A 22,491-nucleotide genomic window follows, 5' to 3' on the forward strand; every position below is an offset into this window, starting at 1 on the left:
GGCCGCCAGGCCTGGGCGAGAGCGAGAATCCCACCGTGTCAACAGACGGCTGGCGTCACCTTCCGGTTGGACGTGTGCCCGATCCGGGCTGGGGCCACGGCGGCGGAAAGGGAAAGCGTGGCTACGCTGCACCTCGCGTTCTTGCCCCTGTGTGCTGTCCGGCTTTGGACGGACGGATCTGCGGAGGGCGGAGTCTTCAGGTGCTGGGCGGGAGCCGTGCTGGTCTGGCTGTATTTGTATTTGTATTTGTATTTACATTTAAGAGCGATCCACATACAAAGTGCGTGGCGATTACTGCTCAGAATCCGTATCCGCGGCTGCTAATCTAATCATTCAAAACATTTGCACATTCACTCACGTCAAAACAAGGACAAGGCTGGACGAAGAGGCCGAGGAACTGCGGGCCCCGGCCGGAGAGCTGTGCTTTAGCTACCGCGCGGAGATGGTGGCGCTGGTGACCGGTCCGGAGACCCTACTCGGAAGAGACAGAGACCAGGACCTGCGTTCCGTACCTATCTGCTAACTGTGCAGTGGTGCTGGTGTGCAGCATTTTTGGATGGATAGCTACATTTCACGATTAAATAGCTGTTACGTTTCAGTGCAGGTGGCGTGACGAACAATGTGGTAGTTATCTGTTCGTCACTTCTGCGGCCGCTGCTATTTCCTACTCGAAGGCGGGCGCGCTGTTTGGCTGGGCCGCCAGGATGTTCCCATTATGTGTCGACGACAAAGCGAGTATATTCATGTTCTTTTAATGCACAGAGGTCTGTTGTATATTTGAAGTTTTATTTTAAGTTGACGATTGCGAAGGGCAGATTCATCTTCTCTCTTTCATTTGTGTTGCCACTTTATCGTTCATGTTTGTTATAAGTGTCCATGCGGCTTGGTTGTCATCTTTATTCCTGATGTATTTTATTTTACGAACATGCTGGTGATCAATGCAATACACTTTTGGTTAATAATGCTGCTTTAGCTCAGATCCTTTGTGGTATGTCTTGACTGTACTACTGCGATAGCGATTTTTCCTCACCAAAATATGCAGGCAACCAATGTAAATGCTGCCAAAAGTTTGTCATTACGTGATGTATCTAAGAAACATCGAGTTCCTGAACGTGGTCGTGTACTACGTAACCGGAAACTCAATAGGACGCAGAATTCTGTGAAGCAAAACTACAGAAGTGAGGCTGGCCACGCCAAAATCAAGTGAGATATGTCTAGCCTTTCTTCAGCCGCCAAGGCTTCGATAGACTATCCCCGGGTTCGGTGTCTCTCGAACTACGAAGATTCAACGTCGTCCAGCCAATCCTGGTTAAGGTCAGCGGGGATTTAGCTGTGGTTATGGAACAGGATTGGCCGTCCGAGAGACTCCGAACCTGGGGTATGTTGCAGCACAGCTATGTCGACAGAGTGTCGTCGCAAGCTGCACCACTAGACGAGAACAAATAAAACCGTCCCGTCCTAGGCTGACTAGGCTTAGCTAGGTGGCAGCACAGTCGCGCCGGCAGGGGGCAGTGCCACAACCAGCCGACTGATATTTTCGTGTGACGTCAGAACCGGTGCCTCCCTGCGTTATACGTTAGCGACTGGGGCGGTGTTTCACGGGACGCTGCTACCACGCTGCTATCAAATTGCGCGAGCTGACGTCACACTTGCGGTAGTGTTGGAGCAACGGGCCTGTTGATGTTTCCATGGAAACCCAATTTGACACGTGTAAAAGCAGCGTGCTGCTATCACCGGTGAAACAGGGCCCAGGAACCCACCAATAGAAGGGCTACAGTGAAGCAGAAAACATATTCGATAGCTCTTTCAACGCTCTTTCGCTAGATTCGCGTCAGATTTCATCTCAGGTCTATGTTTTGCCCATAGAAGGCAAACAGCGAACTGGACAGATTCTGCCGAAACATTTGCTTTGCAATAACTTTAGATTCCGTGAATTTGTATTGTATTTACATATGTTGTCTTGTCACCACCGTGTTTATCTCTTTTGAGACGCGTCACATGAGTTAAAATTTGACCATTCAGAATTAACGTTAAAACGACCTCAGGTCAACGTTATGTCCTGATCGAAAAAGGACCTCCTGCTGCATATGAATGGATCCGTGTTGTTGAGCTGAACAATGAACACCTTCCAGGTGCTGTCATCGCTCTACCGCGTCTTCGTCAAAAGTTGTAGAAAAAAAAATGCTGGTGGCCCTCGATGGACATTTCCACTAATGACCTTTCGAGTCATCACTCGCCATAAGTTGCACCCTGTCCCTGGCAATGATGAGCTGATTTGTCATGGCTCCAAAGATATTTTGCGTTTCTGACGAACGTTTTCAAAGCAGGAGGCATTCGTGCTTTTTCTAATTTCTCATTATTTTCTCATGATGAGGTCACGTATTTGACCTGCCTCCAGATCATAGATGTAAATCCTCAGAATCATGAATTGCTGACACATATAACCCCATACATTAGGTATACAGTGTACCAAATTTCGAAGTTATGGGAGAAAAGCTACAAGAATGGCGAGAGGGGAAAGTTTGATAGAGGTATACCGTATGTATAACTGAACTTGACATGGCGACCTGGCCTTAAGTGACCAGTGATAATTTTTACGCAAGTGATGTAGGTAGGTATACCTACCTAATAGGTTATACCAAATTTCGCGGCGCTGCGCGCCGATTTGTTACACGCGCACACACACACACATACGCACGCACAAAACTGGGAAGTGTGGCAAAAAATCACCCCTACCCATCGGGTGAAGACTAGAAACCCGACCCCCCACTCAAAATCCGTGGCGACGCCCCTGGCCTTTACTACAATGTATTATGTTAGTTAGCCCTCGCCCGATGAGGGGGGTTGATGCACCCCCCTAAGGTTTTTCACAAATAACGTAAAAACGGTGGCGCTCAAATTTCGCATACCCTCTGGGGCAGCCTTTTGGCACTTGTCCTGAAAATTTCAGGTCTCTAGTCTTTTCAGGTCAGGTCACCAGGTCACAAACCCGGTACAAGGTCAGGGGGAAATTGGACTAACAGTTAAGCGGCAACCGAATGCCAGAGTTTTTCGTTGATAGCGTGAGTTCTATAGCACGTAGCGCTACCAAATTTAAGACACGACTTGGAGCATCTGTTTGTCACTTGGCCTTGGAGTTTTAGGTTCCAGTGACCCGAGGTCAGGTCACAAGGTCACAAAAACTGGTGCATTGTCAAAATAGCAAGAATACCGAATAAGAATACCTACCTACCACGCAGTTTGCAGAGGGCTGTACATGTAACTCTGGAACGAATCCCTCGAGCATTGCTAACCATAAAACATACGACAAACGTTAACTTTGCAAACTATCATCTTATTTCCAATAACGGCACTGCTTATTTCGCCTCACCCCCGCCCCCCCCCCCCGGTAACAGGTTATGAAATTGGTTGAACCCCAAAACAGTGGCTGGATCCACCCTTGGGCAGGGGAGTAGCGAAAACTTTGCCCACCCAGTGAAAAATCCTTAGAGGAGGCCCTGGGTGGCGGACCTTGAGACTGCAATCCCCTGGAGCTTTAAAAAATAGTATTGATTTTGCCATAACACAATGTCATTCATGCACGGTGGCTGTTTCGACCGCTGCTTTTCTGTATCGCAGAGCGGGTGTAGGACGCTCAAGTGCGGGGTAGGAATAAAGGGAGTGGACCGTCGCAAGCTGTCTGAAAGGATCACAACGACACGGGCGTTATCTGTCGCGCCTTGAAGGCTGCAGAAAGGGATTAAGTTCGCTCATGAAGGATTATCTCACGTGCGGCACTCATGAACAATGCACGTTATTGTTTCTGGTGTGACCCAGAGTGAATAAGGGCTCTAAATTTTACCCAATGGTGGATCGAACAGGACTAGCTCGGCGTTTAGTGTTTACCACTAAACCCCTCCGGCAGCTGCGAAATTGACGACAATTTGTCGTTTTCCTCTCAGATGCTTAAGTTTTATACAAACAACATTCGGTGGAAAGGTGGTTTTAGAGGTCGATTCATCTCATTTCATTGTTCCCAACGGGAAGGGAAACGAGATGCGAATAGTTTTATCATTTCATTTATGCATTTTATATGTTATCATTCGAATATTTCAGACATTTCTTGCGGGCATTTGGCCCACAATAACAGAAATGCTATTCATATTTCATAACTACACTCTAAATAATGTCGTATTTAAAATGCAATAACTGCACGTATATTTTAGTAGCCTACACCCAAATCAACAGCAGAAGCAGCTGAGCTGCGACCTTGAGAAACGCGTGCACAAAACAAATGTTCCGAAATGTAAACAGACGAAAGGGAGATCGCTTGGAAGAAGGGATGCGTACTCACTCCTCGTGACAAATTTGAATTTAAGCCTCAAAGAAACTTGCAGGCAACATCGCCTTTCTGGAAAGTGTTGTCAATTGTCGATTTTGTTGACACCGAGCACAAACGTTTCCGCTTGGATGTCAATGTTGAGCGTGCAGCGCCATCATCAATCATAGGGGCTGCGTGCACAGTGAATGCAAATCAAAATGTAGCATTTCAAGACTTATTCGATCAAATTGATCATCAAATTCGACTGAGACATGCAGCGCAACTTCTTCAGCTTGCCTCAGTCGGTATCCGGTTCCAGTTTCTCCGGTCATGGCTCCGCCAGGTCAAGGTAAGAAGACGAGTCACACGTTACAGCGCTGTGCGTTACAGCGCTGATTTTCGAGTACCTATTGTGCAAACAAAATGAGTGGCGTGCTTCTTCGAACAAGTGGACATTTTCATAGCGGCTGCAGTTTATGTTTCATGAGCTTTGCGCTAAGGAATGGCCCCCATTTTCACGATGAATATCAGCAGAGCTGGAGAAGAGCTCTAAAACGATCGGCAATTAGTTTTAGTCCGTTATCGTAACCGATCTGTAATCGTAATCGTTATACGGCGATACCACCGGGACGATCGGCTGGGGGTTGAGTTGGTCTATTGATAGTTTGCGTCTATCGTCTATACCCTATCGTTGGTGTGTGTAGACCGCGATGACCGAGTGATCGCCGCTGCATCCTGTCCCTATTCGCTCGATGTGTCGCTTTCAGAGTCGGAGCGGGGCAGAGCGGCGGCCTGCGGGCCAGGACGGCGCCCCGGAGCGGCGGAAGTGGTCCTAGTGGCGCACAGCGCACCCCGCGGCTGGACCAGCTCGGCCTCTCCTCCATCGTGAGTGACACGATCCGGAGACCGGAGACCCGGGCCCGGAGACCTCTGAACTCAAGCACTCGCTCCGGAGCTCCCACGCTTGGTAGTTCGGCGCGCTGACTTCTGCGACCATCTCAAATCGTCTTCGCTATCTTCCCATTTATCAGGATTAATCAGATAACTTTTGGGACATTTATTTTCCCGGTTCAATAAAACAGCTTATTTCCCCGTACTCCATGCCTCAGCTGCCATCGTGATTACCGTCTACCACTGTGCTGTGGCTGCTGTATGTCTACTACTGTCTACTGTCTGGTGTGCTTTCTATAGACACTGTACCACTGTAATGTATGTACTGTTCACCTCTCCGCTCCCCTTCCCCCAGTCGGCGGGGAGCGGCTCTCTCGGTCGGACCGCCCACCGGTCCTCCTCCGGGTCCTCCACTCCGTGGTCACGGCGCTCCCACACCCCCGGGTCGGAGAGGCGCCGGGCCCACACCACACCGGGGTCTGTGACACCGCGACCCGTGCAGTCCTCTACTGTACTCGGTGAGTTGTCTGCGGGACTCGGGGAGTTTGAGTGGTTGCTCCCGGTGGGTGTAAGAGATGACGTCTGGGGACATCCCACATCCCGGTATATAAACCCACCTGTTAGATTTCCACAACCTTGGCTCGTATAAGAAGGAATGGCATGTGGTATATGACATCCGGGGACCGGGGGTATATGACATCTGATAGTGTAAGGCAGCCATGTCCCCGTTTCATTTTCGTTTTTCGACTGACCTGGGGTCCGATCCGCCGTCCGGTACGGTTAAAGTTTGGTCCGATAGGAGCCCGGTCCATTTTTAGCTTGACCCGCTATCAATCCGGTGACGATCATATCATATCAGATCAAACCTTCTGTTCCTTGTTATATGCGGTTTGCCTATGTTGTGTTTTAAAGGCGTTTATTATGTTGTTACACTTCTTCACCAAACATATTACATTTTGTCGCATGCCTATCACTTCCATGAATTAAACAAACCGACCGTCTGATGTCGTCCTCGCCAGCGCTGGCGGCCGGCCGCGGTCAGGCGACAGGCGCCGTGGGTCTGGCCGCCCTCGACCCCGACTGTCCCCTGCTGGTGCTCTCTCAGCTCAGTGACTCTTACACCTACTCCCGGGTGATCGCCAAGATCCAGGTCATCAACCCGTGCCAGGTACGGCACGCGCGGTCTGCGACAGCTGGCACCTTGACGGGAATGGTGATAGACCTCGATAGTCATTTAGCTCTTGACTTGATACTGATGGATTACAATCGGGACGGGACAATGTGTCAATGTGTCGAGTAGCTATTCGATGTCGTATTACAGTTACGCTTATTTTTATCACGGGCATCTGTGATAATAAACCGACCTCGTGTACCTATCGAAAATGCATGAAACACTGTTCACTGTTGTCCAGATGAATAAGAGAATATTGGTGGAGATCACTCGCTTTGACCTGTTTCCCGAAGAACCACCGAATTCAGCGGGCAACGTTAGCAGGTAACGTACTCGTATTTAACATTAAAAACCTCACTCTGATCCTTGCCGGCAGATCCTGCTACCCAACACACTGTGCGACCCCAGCCAGCCGCTGTACCGGCTGCTCTGCGAACAGTTTGGTGACGTCACTCTGACGTCACTGCCACGTCATCACTTCCAGTCGGAGGCCGGTCAGGAGCGGGTGGCGGGCCTGTGCCTGCCCTCTCTGGCCAGTGTCACCTCTGCGCTGAGAAATATGTTAGTTGGGTGACGGGGCGGGAGCCTCCGGGCCGGGCTGAGCTCTAACATGTCATTGGGTGACGGGGCCCTGTCCTGACTACGTCGCAGATCGTCACTGTTACTGTTGGTTGCAAGTGCCTACCGTCCGCATTTTGCGGTCGCTAACGACATTAGTATCGGTTACCGTAGTTTCAGCGATTACCGTTTATATTTACCATTTACGACAATATCTGTCGTTACAATGCATCGTACTCTCGTAACTCATCTCCCGCTTTGATATCGGCCATCTCATTCGTTGAAGCTTATTGTTCGCTGGAACTTGTCTAAATTGCATGAACAACACATCAAACGAGAAGGCCATTAGCCAAGAAGAACTCGTTTGTCGTAATAACAGCTGAGGCTCACTGTAGCATATGTTGGTTCTTTTGAGTGCATGCTGAGGAATATTTACAACAGTTCTCGTCCTCTCCGGCAGGTACTACTGCGCCACGGCGGCGGCCGCTCTGCTCGTCTACATGGAGTCGGTCAAATCAGTCGTGTTCCGACAGCACACACTCAAAGTCGAGTTCCAGACCGCCGAGGCCACCGTCATGATCAGTGAGCAAAAATAATTACGGACGCTCTGCGCGCTTTTCTTGCTCGTTGTTAGATAAAATGCTCACTTGAACTTCGTCTGCTGAATAAAGTCCTCTAGTTGGGTATCTTCAACTGGGCTGCGTCGGGGTGCCGGCTTTCGAAATCGTGGTGTAGAAATGCGTTGTATGCTTACATCTTCTGAATAAATCGTCCAAGAAGCATGCATTTAAAATCGAACACCATAAATTCGATGTGCGATTTGCGACAAACATGCATTTCTCGGGAGACCGTTCTTCCCCATACAATGAAACGAGCCCCCGACTGGAGCTAGTGCACCCACTTGGAACCCCTTCTCCTCTATCAGGAGAATCCTTCCCCGATTCACAGACAGTGAGACCTGCCGCCGTCTGGAGCTCGTACAGCCGCAGCCCGGGGGACGACCCGAGCAGACGGTGTTCGCCGTTATCAAACGGACTCAGACCCCCGGCGGGTCGCGCCGGCTCAGAGCTGAGCTGCTGCAGCCCTCCGTCAGCCTGAGCTCCATCAGGTGAGTTACTACACCAACCACTCGACCACCAGGTCAGTCTCAGTCAGCTGAGATCCATCAGGTCAGCCTGAACTCTATCAGCTCAGTTACTATTGTTCCGTCAGTTCTGACTGAGACTGAGTTTCAGTTAGAATGACTGTGAAAAGGGGTAAGTGCTTAAGGCGGTCGCAGATATGGTGGAGAACTACCGCTCTACGTCGCACGGCATATCGGGTCGATCCTTCATATCGCTGTTGCCTGTGGTGATCACAGGTTACATGTTTGTCAGTCCTGTAATTACCTGTGACCCGAGACCTGGTGACCTTTGACCTGACCTCTGGTTACCTCTGACCCATCCTCGGTCCGCCAGGACCCGTCAGGAGTGTGTTCAGGAGCTGGTAGACAGCCCCGACCTGCTCTACCTGCTGAGGGCCGTCATCGGACGCTTCCAGGACATCGAGAAAATACACTCCTTCTGCATTCAGCAGCACGACTGGGTGAGATAATACGACGTGGATGTAGTCCTCTTTTATCATCGGCATCCCGGTGTACTTGCTGCTTATCCTTTTATTCCTGTCATTCTCATAAGGCAACAACAAGGTTTTTCATGCACAGTGAACCAACTCCTTTGTGAATCGTTATGTTGCGTCGGTTGTACATATATAGCATAGGTACCTGCCCGGTGTGACTGTGCCTTATCAAATATCTCACTGTCCCGTCTTCTGCCGCCTCTGTGCTAAGGCCCTGACCTCTTCACCCCGCACATCGCCAGGACACGGAGCGAAACGTGGAGCACCGGCTGAACCACATCATTTCACTGAAGGCTTCCCTGGAGTGTGTGGAGGCGCTGAGAGAGGCGCTGGCGCCCGCGCAGCATCCGTTCCTCGTGTCAATGAGAGAGGTGAGGAGAGAGAGAGAGGGGAAAGAGGGAGGGAGAGAGAGAGAGAAAGAGAGAGAGAGAGAGAGAGAGAGAGAGAGAGAGAGAGAGAGAGAGAGAGAGAGAGAGAGAGAGAGAGAGAGCTGCCGAGATCGGTACTGTTGTGACGGTCATCTGTGTTTCTATTTTGGGTCTAAATGTCGATATTTTTCTTTCTTCTTGCTGGGATTTAACTGTTCCGACTACGGGCCAAGTCATTGGATATCCTCCTCCCCCCGGTGTAGTGACTACAGGAGACAATGGTCGAGTCCCTGCAGACCAGTATGTAGTATCGGCGGAGTCCCGGCTGACTCCCTTCTTGTCACAGTGCCTACAGGAGCCAGTAACTAGTCGAGTCCCTGCTAACCATTAGTATCCTGTCCCCGGTGTAGTGCCTACAGGAGCCAGTAGTCGAATCCCTGCTAACCAGTAGTACCCTGTCCCCGGTGTAGTGCCTCCAGGAGCCGGTAGTCGAGCCCCCTGCTAACCATTAGTATCCTGTCCCCGGTGTAGTGCCTACAGGAGCCAGTAGTCGAATCCCTGCTAACCAGTAGTACCCTGTCCCCGGTGTAGTGTCTACAGGAGCCGATAGTCGAGCCCCCTGCTAACCAGTAGTACCCTGTCCCGGTGTAGTGTCTCCAGGAGCCGGTAGTCGAGTCCCTACTGCTGCTTCTCCGCGCCGTTGACTCTCCCGTGTATGCAGTGTTTTGCGGAGCCGATGGCGGAATCGCTGCTGTTGCGGCTGCGGCTGACCAGTAGATGATCCCCCCCCCCCCTCCCTCCCGTTGTAGTGTCTCCAGGAACCAGTAGTCGAATCCCTGCTGCTGCGTCTCCGCGCGGTGGTCCACGATGACGTCCAGCCGTGCCGCGGAGGTATAGAGCAGCGCGTGCAGCGCTGCTACGCCATCAAATCGGGTATCAACGGCATGCTGGACGTGGCCAGACGACTCTACTCCGAGGCATACGACGAGTTCGTCTGTGAGTTCGCACTCGCGGCTGATGGCTGCAGTACAGACCTGTCGACAGGAATGAGAATGCTTTTGTGTTTTTCTGTTATCTGCGAAGTCGTGTCACTTTTTTTGTTGAAGTGCGAAAATTATACACAATTATAGCAAAGCATCGCAGTATTTTTGACTTATCGAAGTTTTACCCGAATCAATAATCGTTTACTGCACTGATGTAAAGCTTTTTGTGACGTGCATCTCGAGGGGCACCTGTCCGACTAGGCTGAGTATAAGTAAAGTAATCTTGAGGCTGAGTGCCATCAAAAGTCGGGAGTCGGGACTAGTTATTTCGATCGACGTCCTATAGACAGAGATGGTATCTTTTTTCTTAACCTCCCGACGAGTAAACCTAAGGCTTTCCTCGGATGGAACGGTAGGGCATATCGTCCATTCCGAGCCCTGACTCCCGGTACCTGCGTGTCTCAGGCTACGTGCAGCAGCTGGGCGAGCAGCACCGCCTGGCTCTGAAGCCGGGCTACAACACCAGCCGGGGCTTCCACGCCATACTGGCGCTGGGACGGCGCGGCAGCCGGCCGCCGGCGCTGCCAGAAGAGTTTATACAGGTGGGCATCTTGAATCGTTATGCGGCTGAGTTACATGATTTGCATGTACAGATGTAGATTATAAGTGTATGTTCGTGGTCGTCTGTGCTAATTATGATTGTTTCGGACTGTCTAAGGCTGTTGCGTCACTGGGAGAGTTTATGCAGAACGAGGTGGAGAAGAGGCTGCTTTAAATATAGCCGCGAGGCGGCTAATATGATAGGTGGGGACGAACTGCCTCAGCGGTTTATTTGAAAGTCCCGTCGTATAATTATGGATGTTGTAACTCAAAGATGCTTATAAATTTAGTGGCAGAGCTGCATGACCGTGACAATAACAAAAAATGACCGATGATGACTCGTAGCAGTGAGATGATTATATGACTGGATACGTTTTAGGACGTGTGACCGCCGTCCCCCTCAGGTTCAGCACAACCAGTCCACGCTGACCTGCACCACAGAGGTGATGGTACAGATGAGCCAGAGAGCAGACGCCTCCGTACTGGAGATCGGACAGCTGAGCAACATCGTGGTGTGCGAGCTACTCAACGAGCTGCAGAGTGACCTGTGCTTCCTCTATCAGTTGGCAGAGGTCAGTCGACTCTTGACCCGGGGAGGGAGAGGGAGAGAGACAGATGTGCTAGAGACCCCAGGCCTGTCAAGATTCCTCCCTCTCTATCCTTTTTATTATCCTGGCCTGGAAGCAGCAACGGCCGTTTTTCTTGGCCCGAGTTAATCACCAGGCTGTCATGAACTGATGTCACTAAGCTGTCTGAATCATCTCCACAACGGACCTGCTGGTGTTTGACCTGACCTGACCTGATCTCCCCAGATAGTCTCCACCACCGACCTGCTCGTCTCCCTGGCCGACCTAGCCGCTGCCCAGGATCTGAAGAGGCCTGAGTTCGGGGGCCGGCTGACGATCCGCGGCGGTTGGCACCCGCTGCTGGCGGCGACTACCACTGTGCCGCTACAGCCGTCAGACCTGGTACGGAGGATAATGGGGGAACATTGACACAGGGGGAGGGAATATCATCACTGGGGAGGGGTAGTGCCACCAACGTGCCGCTTCCGCCGTCAGATCTGGTACGGGAAGGAGGTAACGGGAGAATAAGCACTGCTGGGGTAAAGGCAGTGCCACTACTGTGCCGCTAACGAGTACAGTCGCCATACCTGGTACGGAAGGGGAACCGGTGCCAAGCAAACCCTAGCCTGAGCTATAGGGGAAGATCGTCAAAGAACAGAGGACAGTAGACGCAGCAAAGTATGCTTTCTGCATTCATCTGCCGCAAAGCCCGAAATGCGATTTTTTTTTCTTTTTCGGATCGGGTGGCAGTTTTACATTACATGAACGAGTTGTCCAGCAACATAGGAGGGGAGACCGACAGTCATTTCTTACTTATCACAGCCACTGTGTTTATATTCACACAGGACGTCCTGGAGCCGGAGTGTCATTAAACACTCATCAGTGATTTTACCTCAGACATTGGGTATTACTCTTCACGCCGGATCTGTAGCCGGAGTGTTGTTTTACGCTTACACAAATAGCGTGTTGGATCTTCACCCAGGACGTGGAGCCGGAGTGTCGCCTGGCCGTCATCACCGGCGGTAATATGAGCGGCAAGAGCACGCTGCTTAAACTGGTGGCCGTCACACAGATCCTGGCGCAGGTCAGTGTCGAGCTCGATGCAATACAGGATATGTCGTATGTACGGGATAGTCACGTGCCTGTATTGTATTCATAGGACACGCAAGGTTGTAGAGAGAATATTTAGTACGGTAAACATAAATCATTTAGTAACATACGGAATGCGAATGCGATAGGAGGATTCTTTGGTAAGCAATAACCGGTAAAAAGGCATGCGCTAGTGTTACTGGAGCGCCTGAGTGCCTACTGTACCGCACTTCGCTACCCTGGTGGCATTAGCACATCCGGGTGCCGACAGGTGACGCTAGCGTCGAGCGCCTGAATATCCGCTGTGCCGCATGGCACTTGTGGAATTAGTATAGCTGCCGCTAGATGGCACTGGTGTCGAACGCCTGAATGCATGCTGTACCGGACTACACTACCACACTGGTGGCATTAGTACGGCCAGCTGCCGATAGATGGCACTAGTTTTGGGCACCTGAATGTATGCTGTACCGGACTACACTACCACACTGGTGGCATTAGTACATCCAGCTGCCGATAGATGACACCCGGCGTCGAACGCCTGAATGTATGCTGTACCGCAAGGCGTAAAACCGATAGCGGCCGATCGGACGCTGCGACTGACAGCGGCCCATACCAGCCGCTCAGCTACCGGACCGGGTGAAGTAAAACGGCTCGAATCAACACACATCAGTGACGTAAAATCACAGCATGAAGCATGTAGTCACTTACAAGAGGAATGGTGGATATTTAGGTATTTCATAGAAACGTATAGTTTTAGGGGCTGTGACACTCGGCGTATCGCCTGCAGCTGGGCTCGTTCGTGCCGGCCGACAGCGCCACGCTGCCGATCGTGGACCAAATCTTCTGTCGGAGTGGCTGTGAGGACCGCACAGAGAAACAGGCCTCCTCATTCATGGCAGAGGTGAGCTGTTCTGGCAGGGGAGACAGAGCTGTGACGCTCTATAATCAGACTCATTGTGGTTTCCAATCAAATTTACCTAAAAAGAATGAACAGCACACTGATGTGTGCGCTACTACCATGTTGTAACGAACTCTCCACTTCCCGACCGCCCCTTCCCTGACCGGCGGCTGTACTGCTGTCTGCCCTTTGTGGCCACTGGCCAAGATGTGGAGCTTTCCTACGTTCTCCGATCGGTATTTGGCCGCTGACCATTGAATTCTTATCGTTGTAAGTATGTAATCGTCTGACTCTTCTGCTGAGCACTGACTGTTTCCATGTTTTATTGCCAAGATTGCTATTTTATCAGCGCTCTTCTCCCTGTGCTCCGTCCTCGTCCTCTGATACGATTGACTACTGTTTGATCACGCCTGTCTATGTCCGTCAGATGTGGGAGGTGTCTGGCGTGCTGCAGCAGGCCACCGCCCGCTCGCTGGTCCTGCTGGACGAGCCGGGCCGCTCCACCGCCGCCGAGGAGGGCGCTGCGCTGACCTGGGCGGTGTGTGAACACCTCCTGCGCCGCAGGTGCCGCACACTGGCCGCCACACACCACCAGCAGTGTAGCGGGATAGCGGATATGTATCAGAATATGGCCGCCAAGTGAGTGTTTGATAGCGGGACGGGCGTAGCGGGTCACATCCGCAGGCGATGCGAGTCAGACTAGAGTAGGATTTTATTGGGCAATGGTATTTGAGTGGGTATTGCAGCCTGTATCACTAACTTTTGGCAATAATTGAGTGTTGTTTATGCTGGCGGCAACTCAGACTCTGTCTTATTTCGCAATGGTACAGCTAAAATATTACGCAGAATCCAAAGTCAACTGTTCTATCTCGCTGTATCCAAGCGAATAGTAAAAGCCTCAGTCCTCCCTGTCTGCGAGTGTCCACCTTGATGTGATACTACTATGCATCTCCCTCCCGTCTCTCAGTTTCCACCTGGGCGCCTGCGACGGTGACCCGGTGGACACCGGTGACCAGCGGGCGGCGGCCGGAGCGGCCCACCGGGTGTTCGCGGGCCGTCTGCGCCGCACTGGGTACGGCCTGGAGCTGGCGGCCACCACCAGCCTGCCCCCGGCGCTGCTGGAGCACGCCAAACAGCTGCTCGAGACGGTGCTGAGGCCGCCGGTCAGTCGGGAGTGGGGTTTGAAGGAGAGTCAGTCTGATAGGAGAGGTAGAGCGGCGGGCAGCCTGAGTTCGAGGGGTGATATGGTGGGATTGTGGGACCGAGGTGGTCAGCGTGTGGATGGTTGGAGAAGACGGATGGATGAATGGACATTGGTGTCCATGTGCGACATGTGATATGATTTACAGCTTCTTTGTGATCTGCACTTTGGCCTGTTACTCCGGGCTTAACCCGTCGTCTCGGACATGGTCTGACCCATAACTTCTGCTGTTATTCGTACCCTCCTGCTCTGGCTCATGACTAATGTGACCTGGATATGACCTCTATGACCCCTACCCTAACCCCCGACTCCCCTCCCTCACAGAGACCGCTGCGCGTGTCCGACCGCCGTCAGCAGGAGCGTCAGGTGTGCGCGCTGGCTGCCAAACTGGCGCAGCTGGCGGACGGCGCCAGCCGGCCGACCGACGAGCTGCGCCAGGAGCTGCGCCAGCTGCGTCAGCAGTTCGTCGCCAGTCAGCTGGAGGGGGCTAGGGAGGAGGGAGAGGACGGGATGGAGGGGAGAGGGGAGGTGGGAGAGCAGAGGGAGGGAGAGATGGTGTGCTGAGTGATGATCGGCTGTGATCGAGAAGGGCTGTGTTGTTTAGTGATCTTTCGTGTTGCGATGTTTCGTGCAATATTGGCTGTGTGTCTCTGTCGTTGGGCGGAGGTAATAGTTCATGTGTTTTGCTGTATATGTCAAGTGGAAATGCGTTGTAGTTCTTTCGCTTGTAAGCTTTCCGCTGATGTGAAGTTTTGCGGGACTACTGACATTTAATTGTTATTTGTTAACGCTATTTTGCGTAGAGTTTAATGGTTCAGCGTGTTTGTTGTTGCCTTGACTTGGACTTGACTTCTGCAAGATCTCTATCGATGCGTGAGTACGTCGATTAGGTGTGTTTCATAGTGGTCTTACGGTAAGATATATGCCGTTTCTTATTTATCAGCGATACCTGATTTATGCCAAGCATATGGGAATCCCCGGGAATGCGCGTACCTTTATTGACCCTGTGTCAGATAAATGTATTCTAGAAAAGGATAATTGAATTGTTCGTAGAGTGTCTCTCGATAACCAGTTGCATCACTTACTAGAAAATTAGGTAAAAAAGAAAATAGGTCAGCTTCAGGTCTAAACTTCATTCGAACCAGTAGGTAGCGCGCATATGCATTTTAAATAACCCTTGTCACGGTTGCAGGTACCCATTGGAGTGCATCACGTGTTTATTTGCGAAATATCGAGCGTGTGTCAGCGGGGAAACGTCCTCTATAATAATCTCCCACGTAATTTGCGCACCAACTCCGTGCTTCCGTGCACCGTCATTGGGTTTGACCCGTGTCAAGACCTCTCATCTTCCAGGCTGCAGCTACGAATCATCGTCGTGCCTGCGCCTGTCATCGAACCGATATTTTGAACTACCATTATTCTTGGCCTAGCCATTATTCTTGATCTTGGCACTAAGTGTTTTCACTATAAAATTATTACAAAATAATGATGCTTGATATATCTTAAAATATTCGAGATAACCGTTCAGCAGGCTACGTAATATCATATTTTACCAATATTTGCAAGCAGTCCAGCAAGCCTGTGTCTATCGTTTGGCTGTTATAGAATCATCATGGCTGCCACGGTCTCCGCCGCCAACCGCGGGCGCTTCCAGCCCGCGTTTCCCCGCTCCCACGCAATCCACGAGAGTCAGAAGGCGGCTCGCTACTCTGCCCGCAAACGGGGCGTCAACTCCGGCCGGCCGATGGAGTACATTGACCCGGGCCGGGCTGAACTCCGCAGCGTACTGGTACGGACCAATGCCGCCATGCATCGCACCAAGTCTGGACAAAACTACGAGAAGGCGGTACGAGTGGTGAACGCGGAGTACTGGAAGCCGCCCAAACCGATACCCGGAGAGTGGTTTCCCAACGTCGGGCAGGTGTTTGACCTGAGGAAGGGAGATGTGGATGCGACGAAAGTGGATCATTTGTGTGAGATCTTGGAGCATATGCCGTTTCTGTTCAAGGCGATTGACAGAATCAAGATAAGTTGGTTGAGGAATAACTACCCGCTGCCTCTGAGAATAGTGCGGGCTCTCGATCGCGATGACTTTGAGCTGATCAGTTCCAACTTCCCTGGACCGATTGGCGATGTCAACAGGTTAGTAAACACCTGGTAATTTATCATTGCTCGAATATTCATCTTCCATATGTTTGATAACACCATTTAAGTTCACTAATAGGTGCATACTAAGTATCACATGCAAAGTTTTCATTCAGATAAAGAGCCGTTCGCGCCCCTTGTACGCTACAACACACTGATACGGCGCGAGACCGTTTCCCACTTATGGACCATGCCTGTTATCTCCACGGACCATAGCCTAACCTGTCGTGCATGTCGCTTGCGCCACCATATACTGACCAATGATTGGTGTTTACCCTGACCACTTTTGTTTCCACCAGGTACCCGGGGGCCATGTGGACCATGTCTACGGACGGAGCCAAGTCCACACCGAAGCGGACTCAACAGATGCGTCGAGACACGGTCACTCGATACAGTCGACCCTTTGACAGTGAGTGTGCTTCCAGCTTACACACTACGATAAAAAAAAATAAGATAGAGATAGAGATCTAGGGGATATGGTAGAAATCATAAACGCGATACTCATGGGCAATTCCGGTTGAGCTTCACTAACAAAGCATGGCCCAATGCATGACTCACTGATGGGATTCAAGTATAACTATTCCGCCTGTGCATTGAGATGTTGAAGATTTCAGGAAAGTGTCAGAGGAGAGGAATGTCAATGTTTTTCATGTTTTGTGCCGAAACCGCCCGTTAACCGTTTTCTTATATCAATGAGACTGTGTTTAAGATTTTCACCAGTTCATCCTGAACCCTTATGATTCCCCATCCATGATCCCGCCGGCAGAAACGGCATTGGCCGCCGACCCCAGCGCCGTACCCAAGACGGTCGTCCCCCACCGACGCGACTGGAACCGACTGGTACACCGCTACCTGGACGACTGTGTGTCCTCTATGCGGCCGAGCGGAGCTCAGCAGGGCCCACCGCGCGCTGATAGAGCCTCCTTTGGTGTTGGTGGAGAGAGACATAGTGTGGTGGGAGGGAGGAGACAGTCGGCTCTGGACTTGGAACATGGTGAGAGGGAGGGAGGGAGGGAGGGAGAGAGAGAGAGAGAGAGAGAGAGAGAGAGAGAGAGAGAGAGAGAGAGAGAGAGAGAGAGAGAGAGAGAGAGAGAGAGAGAGAGAGAGAGAGAGAGAGAGTCGGTACATCATAAAAATAAGGGAAATCATTTGGCTCAAGAGTGGGAATATGGTGAGAAATTGCGTCAATTCGCGGTAAACTCGGTACCTAAAGGTAATTGTTGAGTATTACGGTCACCGACGGTTATTCAAATGACACTGTTCAGTGGCATGACGGTGCCGTTTTTATAGCAGTGCCACCCTATCGTCAAGCAGTTCTCTGACACCGACAGTGTCCCACCCACCGTAAGTCCGTCTCACCTACCCTTCCCGTTCCGTCAACAGCGTCCGCGGCGGGCGACATGACCGGCTGGCCTTCCGTGCGGATGGAGCGACCGGTCTCGCGGCTCATGGAGCCACTCTATCCTCCCTGGCAGCTGGTTCAGGAAGCTGAGGAGAGCGACAGGCGCGTCTCCAACCTGAGCACAGTGTCGGCAGAGGACGCCAAGCTCATCATGAAGCGGTGCAGGCAGCTGAAGAACAGGACACTGGCAATGATGGATCAGCACTACAAGGCAAAGGTAGGGGAGACGTCAAAAGTAAAGGCGATATCAAGGCAGTGGATCGACGTTTGAGAGGAAATTCATGGCAATATTTTACTCAATGACATGTCATGATGGCATTTAGAGTTCGGCTCAATATCAGGCCGGCCTATAAAATATACCTACCGGAGTGCTTAGCACGGTTATAATCAGGGATGCGGAGCCGGAGCCGGAGCCGGAGCCGGAGCCGCCGGAGCCGGCATATTTTGCCCGGAGCCGGAGCCGGAGCCGGAGCCGTGAAACAATATAGCCCGGAGCCGGAGCCGGAGCCGGAGCCGTCAAAAATGGGGCGACTCCGGCTCCTTTTCTTAAGAGGAAACAATTATTTACCTAGTTCGGTTTGACAGTACAAGGCGTAAAACAATGTGGTATTCAAAATAGCCTTGTTATACAAATACAGAAGCAACGTGTACCAATCCGGCCCATCGCCTTTTTTCTTCCACCCGTATTTAATTGATCGCATAGGGGATGTACTGAGTAGAAGCCGGAGCCGGAGCCGCCGGAGCCGGATCATTTTACTCGGAGCCGGAGCCGGAGCCGGAGCCGCAATGACATTTCACCCGGAGCCGGAGCCGGAGCCGGAGCCGATTTTTTTTCTCCGGAGCCGGAGCCGGAGCCGGAGCCGTCTGAAATTTCCACGGCTCCGCATCCCTGGTTATAATGTAAATCGAGTCACTCATTTCTCGAATCGGTGAATATGGAAACGTAACTACCACTTAACGAACTATGGGTCTTGCTTGCCATAGTTACATACGGGTTGCGTGCTATCTCCCATAAACCATTCACTCTTTTCCCTTCTAATCAGTCTCTCCCCGAACCCCGCAAACAGATTCACAAGCTGGAGGACAACCGTGAGCAGCGTTACCGCCGCAAGGTGTCCTACCTGGTGCCCCCGTACCGGACCGCGGGCGCGGACATGCCGGCGATCCGGCGGCGGGTACAGCGGCGCAGTCGCCTGGAGGATGTGACGCTGCGCAGCGCCGCCTGGTACGGACGACTGCTGCAGCTGTGTGCCGCCGTGGGAGCCGCCGATATGCCGGTGGGTACCAGCGGGGTACCGGTGGGTGATGGTGGTACGGAGGTGGCAAATGTGTACCTGGTACCGGTACCCGATGTGCCGGTGGCAGCGGCATGCGTACCGCCTACCGGTACCGTGCATATGGCAAACGGGTGTACCAAGTGGGTACCCTCGAATGTATCAATAGCCCGGGGACCCACTCTGATGTATCCGGGTCGATCCCAGCGATCTTCTTATGTGCCTACTTCCAGTAGTGTCCGATATCAGATATGCTTCTATGTTCCATTAGGAGCATAGTTTACCAATCACCCCTCTCCCTGACCCCGTCTCCTCATCTCTGCACCTCGGGTAACCTCCCCACTGACGTTCCAGCGCTGTCAGGAGCTGCTGGATCAGCTGCTACCGTTCAGCCGCCGGGACGGCTCGCAGATCAGCCGCGGCAGCGAGAAGCTCTGCCTGCTGCTCATGTCCGTGCCGTACTATGATGCGCTACAGCAGGGGCTGCAGATGGCCATACTGTTTGTACACGTGCACTTCCTGCGGGGAAGTGAGAATGTGTTCAGGTGAGCAGGGTAATAATCGGGGAGGGGGCATAGTGCAGATATGAGGGGGAGAAATGCCTTCGAATGGGGCGGAAGTGATCATAGCGGTAAAATGGGAGATGGTAGCGAATAGACAATGGAGAAAAGGAAGGCCGCTGATAGATGGGAAAGAGGGTAGGATGGAGGGAAAATCAGGCGTGAGGCGACTCTCATCAGGTGGGCTATTAGCGAAAGGAGGAAGTATAGGCTACTGAGAGGTGATAGGGACAACCCCATCAAGGACTGGAATAAGTCGTCGTCTTCTCACTCCATCTATGTTGTGTTTTCCTGTCCAGACGATGGCTGGAGGCGCGGAGTCTAGCCGACGCCACCAAGAGCAGCCCACTGCTGGCGCTGGTCCGCGGGGAGCTGGCGCCCGACCACGACAGCTCCTCCAGCTCCAGCTCCAGCTCCAGCTCCGACGACGAGAGCGTGTCGTGACCGAGCTGAGTAACCGACCCCGGTGACGGCTGAGGGTCAGTGGGGTCAGCCGGCGCGCTCCTACGACGACGAGAGTGTCTCCCGATGATAGGGGGGTTAGTGGCGCCAGCCTGCGAGACTGCGAAGCTAAGGACTGTACGATGCGATACGTATCCAGAATTGCTCACCTCACGTACGGGTAGGAGAGACGGATATAGACGGTCAGGCTGAGACGAATCGCATCCGGAGCTTTATGCATGGGGACAGATATATGACCAACGACAGTATTTTGGCGACTTCCTTGATTTTCGTGCCTGCCTCCATGCACTTATTCATTGATCAGGTATACAGTGGCTCCAAAAATGGTTCGAAAACGTACACTAATTTACAACGCTGCAGACGTTCATATTACATAGGTTCTTGGTTCTCCTTTCACGTAAGCTGGACTTGGAAACTGATCAAGAAAACACTTACGATAAACGAACGATAATGAACGACAACGGCAACGGACGAACGACAACGAACGACCCCTATCGTAAAATACGATCGCAAAATAAGGGTCGTAATGCTTTGAGCATCCTGAAAGTGTCGCTTGATAGGCCTTACAACATGCCCGCACATGTGAGACTTTTTTGTTTGTGAACTGTATTTGCTGGTATGACATGCTGTGCTATGATTACATGCTATTGAGATTGAGATATACGTGTTTGTGCGCCATGTATGATTCGACGTAGGCGTAAATAAAACGTTTTTACTGTGTAGCACGTAAGTAGCCAAAATAACGTCCAACCTCAGGAGTATCTTCCGAACAGTGTCCTCTAACTCAAGGACATACCCGTTCTCGCTCTGGATCACGACCTGTTCCGGACTGCCGATCACTCCACATGGAAAACCAAGGACGGTGGAAGCCAGCGTCATTCGAAGCATATCCTTCCGTTGCTCAGTAGCGTAGACGAACCAGCCCGTGTTGACTCAGCCAAAGGTATTAACCAGTAAAACGCCTTTTGGGCGAAGAACGAGCGAGCGAGATAGTGAGCCCTGCACGTGCGGAAGGGCGAGAGGGTACTTCCAACGGACCTGCGCAAAGCACCCTTCTAACCGGTCGATAGCCGTGTGCCAAATTTGAACGCAATCGGCCCAGCCATTCCTGAGATCTGGAAGCGGCATTCTGCACGTGCGCACGTGCAAACGGGGTCCAAACTGACTTTTGCACGGCACCCTACTAACTGGTCCCCAACCGTGTACCAAATTTGAGTGCAATCGGCCCAGCCGTTCTCGAGATCTGGAAGCGCCCCCTGCACGTGCGCACGTGCAATAGCACCTTAACCGCAACACATGGGAATGCATTGCCTGGTGGGTGCCTACCTGCCTGTATGCCAAGTTTCAGCGAAATCGCCCCTGTAATTAACGAGTTATTAAAATGGGAACAAATTTGACACCTCTTATTGTTGTATTTTGCACGTGCACTGGGGGTGACCCACATGCATCGAGAGTATCCTATTTTTGGTAGAAGGGATGCTGCTACCCTACAAAAATTACCGCAAGTCAATCGCCCAAGCGGCTGCTGAGATATGAGCCTCTCAAAATCACTACTTTTGCAAAACAGCTTGAACACCCTTGACTTTTCACGTGGCACGTGCCACGACGGTCACTGAGGTGTATCAAAAGTAGTCAATTACGGGGTAGAAGGGATGGGGCTACCCAGCAAAAAAGACCGCAGGCCAGTCGGTCCAGCGGTTGCTGAGATATAAGCCTCTCAAAAGCGTTACAGGCCGGGCCGGGCCGGGCCGCTCATACTGAGATTTTTTCGTTATATTGAAAAGACTCGCTTCGCTCGCTGCGCTCGCTCGCTCGTAATTACATCCCCGGCCTCTTTTCCCTCATCCCAACCCAAAACCATGAAATCCGCGGTTGACAAGGAGGGTCGCCGGACGCATTCTGCCCTTCCTTCAACGCTGTTCCGAGCCGCTGCTCTCGGCTTGAAGCCTTGCGGCACAGCATGCAATCAGGCGCTCTACGCTAGTGTCATCTATCGGCAACAGACATAACCACACCACCGGTGATATTGTAGAGCGGTACAGTATACACTACCACTACATCCAGGCGCTCGATACTAGTGCCATCTATCGGCAGTTAGAATTACTAACACCGCACGAGCAATGCGGAACAGCATACATTCAGGCGTAATGCATTAGCGCATTACGCCCCTCGCCAGCTATTGGCACCTGGACGCACTAATATCGGTCGCACAGCGGAGATGCGCGCAGGCGTTCTTCATACTGTATCCGTGCTGACCTGTGCTGAATGTTTTCCAATGAGATTTGTGTGATGATGCTGACATTGATGCTAAGAAGTTGATGCAAAATGTATTCAGCCTGGACAGATAAATCGTCACGACTAGGAGAACTCAGTCCGGAAAATTTTCCTCTATCCCTTGACACTGAT

General features: G+C 51.8%; 1 protein-coding gene across 3 annotated transcripts; it reads left to right on the forward strand.

The window, feature by feature from the left end:
- Nucleotides 1-1,787: 1,787 nt before the first annotated feature.
- Nucleotides 1,788-20,748, forward strand: LOC122384722 (mutS protein homolog 4-like). 3 transcript variants are annotated; one of them, XM_043372400.1, is made up of 25 exons: nucleotides 1,788-1,830; nucleotides 4,359-4,649; nucleotides 5,068-5,185; nucleotides 5,547-5,709; nucleotides 6,211-6,359; nucleotides 6,739-6,923; nucleotides 7,381-7,502; nucleotides 7,869-8,028; nucleotides 8,378-8,504; nucleotides 8,780-8,908; nucleotides 9,715-9,901; nucleotides 10,354-10,490; nucleotides 10,893-11,060; nucleotides 11,301-11,456; nucleotides 12,037-12,138; nucleotides 12,931-13,044; nucleotides 13,469-13,680; nucleotides 14,009-14,204; nucleotides 14,567-16,384; nucleotides 16,687-16,796; nucleotides 17,154-17,381; nucleotides 17,771-18,006; nucleotides 18,857-19,066; nucleotides 19,418-19,608; nucleotides 19,923-20,748. In XM_043372400.1, the coding sequence occupies exons 2-19, from the start codon at nucleotides 4,573-4,575 to the stop codon at nucleotides 14,804-14,806; spliced, it is 2,742 nt and encodes a 913-aa protein (XP_043228335.1). In that variant the 5' UTR covers nucleotides 1,788-1,830; nucleotides 4,359-4,572; the 3' UTR covers nucleotides 14,807-16,384; nucleotides 16,687-16,796; nucleotides 17,154-17,381; nucleotides 17,771-18,006; nucleotides 18,857-19,066; nucleotides 19,418-19,608; nucleotides 19,923-20,748. The 3 variants fall into 3 exon arrangements, with proteins under 3 accessions (XP_043228335.1, XP_043228334.1, XP_043228332.1); XM_043372399.1 differs by lacking the exon at nucleotides 1,788-1,830 and having other exon boundaries at nucleotides 3,828-4,649; nucleotides 14,567-15,115; nucleotides 16,025-16,384; XM_043372397.1 differs by lacking the exon at nucleotides 1,788-1,830 and having other exon boundaries at nucleotides 3,828-4,649.
- The last annotated feature ends 1,743 nt before the right edge of the window (nucleotides 20,749-22,491 follow it).

Source organism: Amphibalanus amphitrite, unplaced genomic scaffold, assembly GCF_019059575.1.
Source record: "Amphibalanus amphitrite isolate SeventyFive unplaced genomic scaffold, NRLGWU_Aamphi_draft 000197F_arrow, whole genome shotgun sequence".
Taxonomy (NCBI): domain Eukaryota; kingdom Metazoa; phylum Arthropoda; class Thecostraca; order Balanomorpha; family Balanidae; genus Amphibalanus; species Amphibalanus amphitrite.

Bases quoted from the DNA above. Each gene is read 5' to 3' on its own strand.
- LOC122384722 (XM_043372400.1), top strand. From the start codon at position 4,573: ATGCAGCGCAACTTCTTCAGCTTGCCTCAGTCGGTATCCGGTTCCAGT. The intron at 8,909-9,714 runs GTGAGGAGAGAG...CTCCCGTTGTAG, and splicing joins TCCTCGTGTCAATGAGAGAG to TGTCTCCAGGAACCAGTAGT. The intron at 10,491-10,892 runs GTGGGCATCTTG...CGTCCCCCTCAG, and splicing joins TGCCAGAAGAGTTTATACAG to GTTCAGCACAACCAGTCCAC.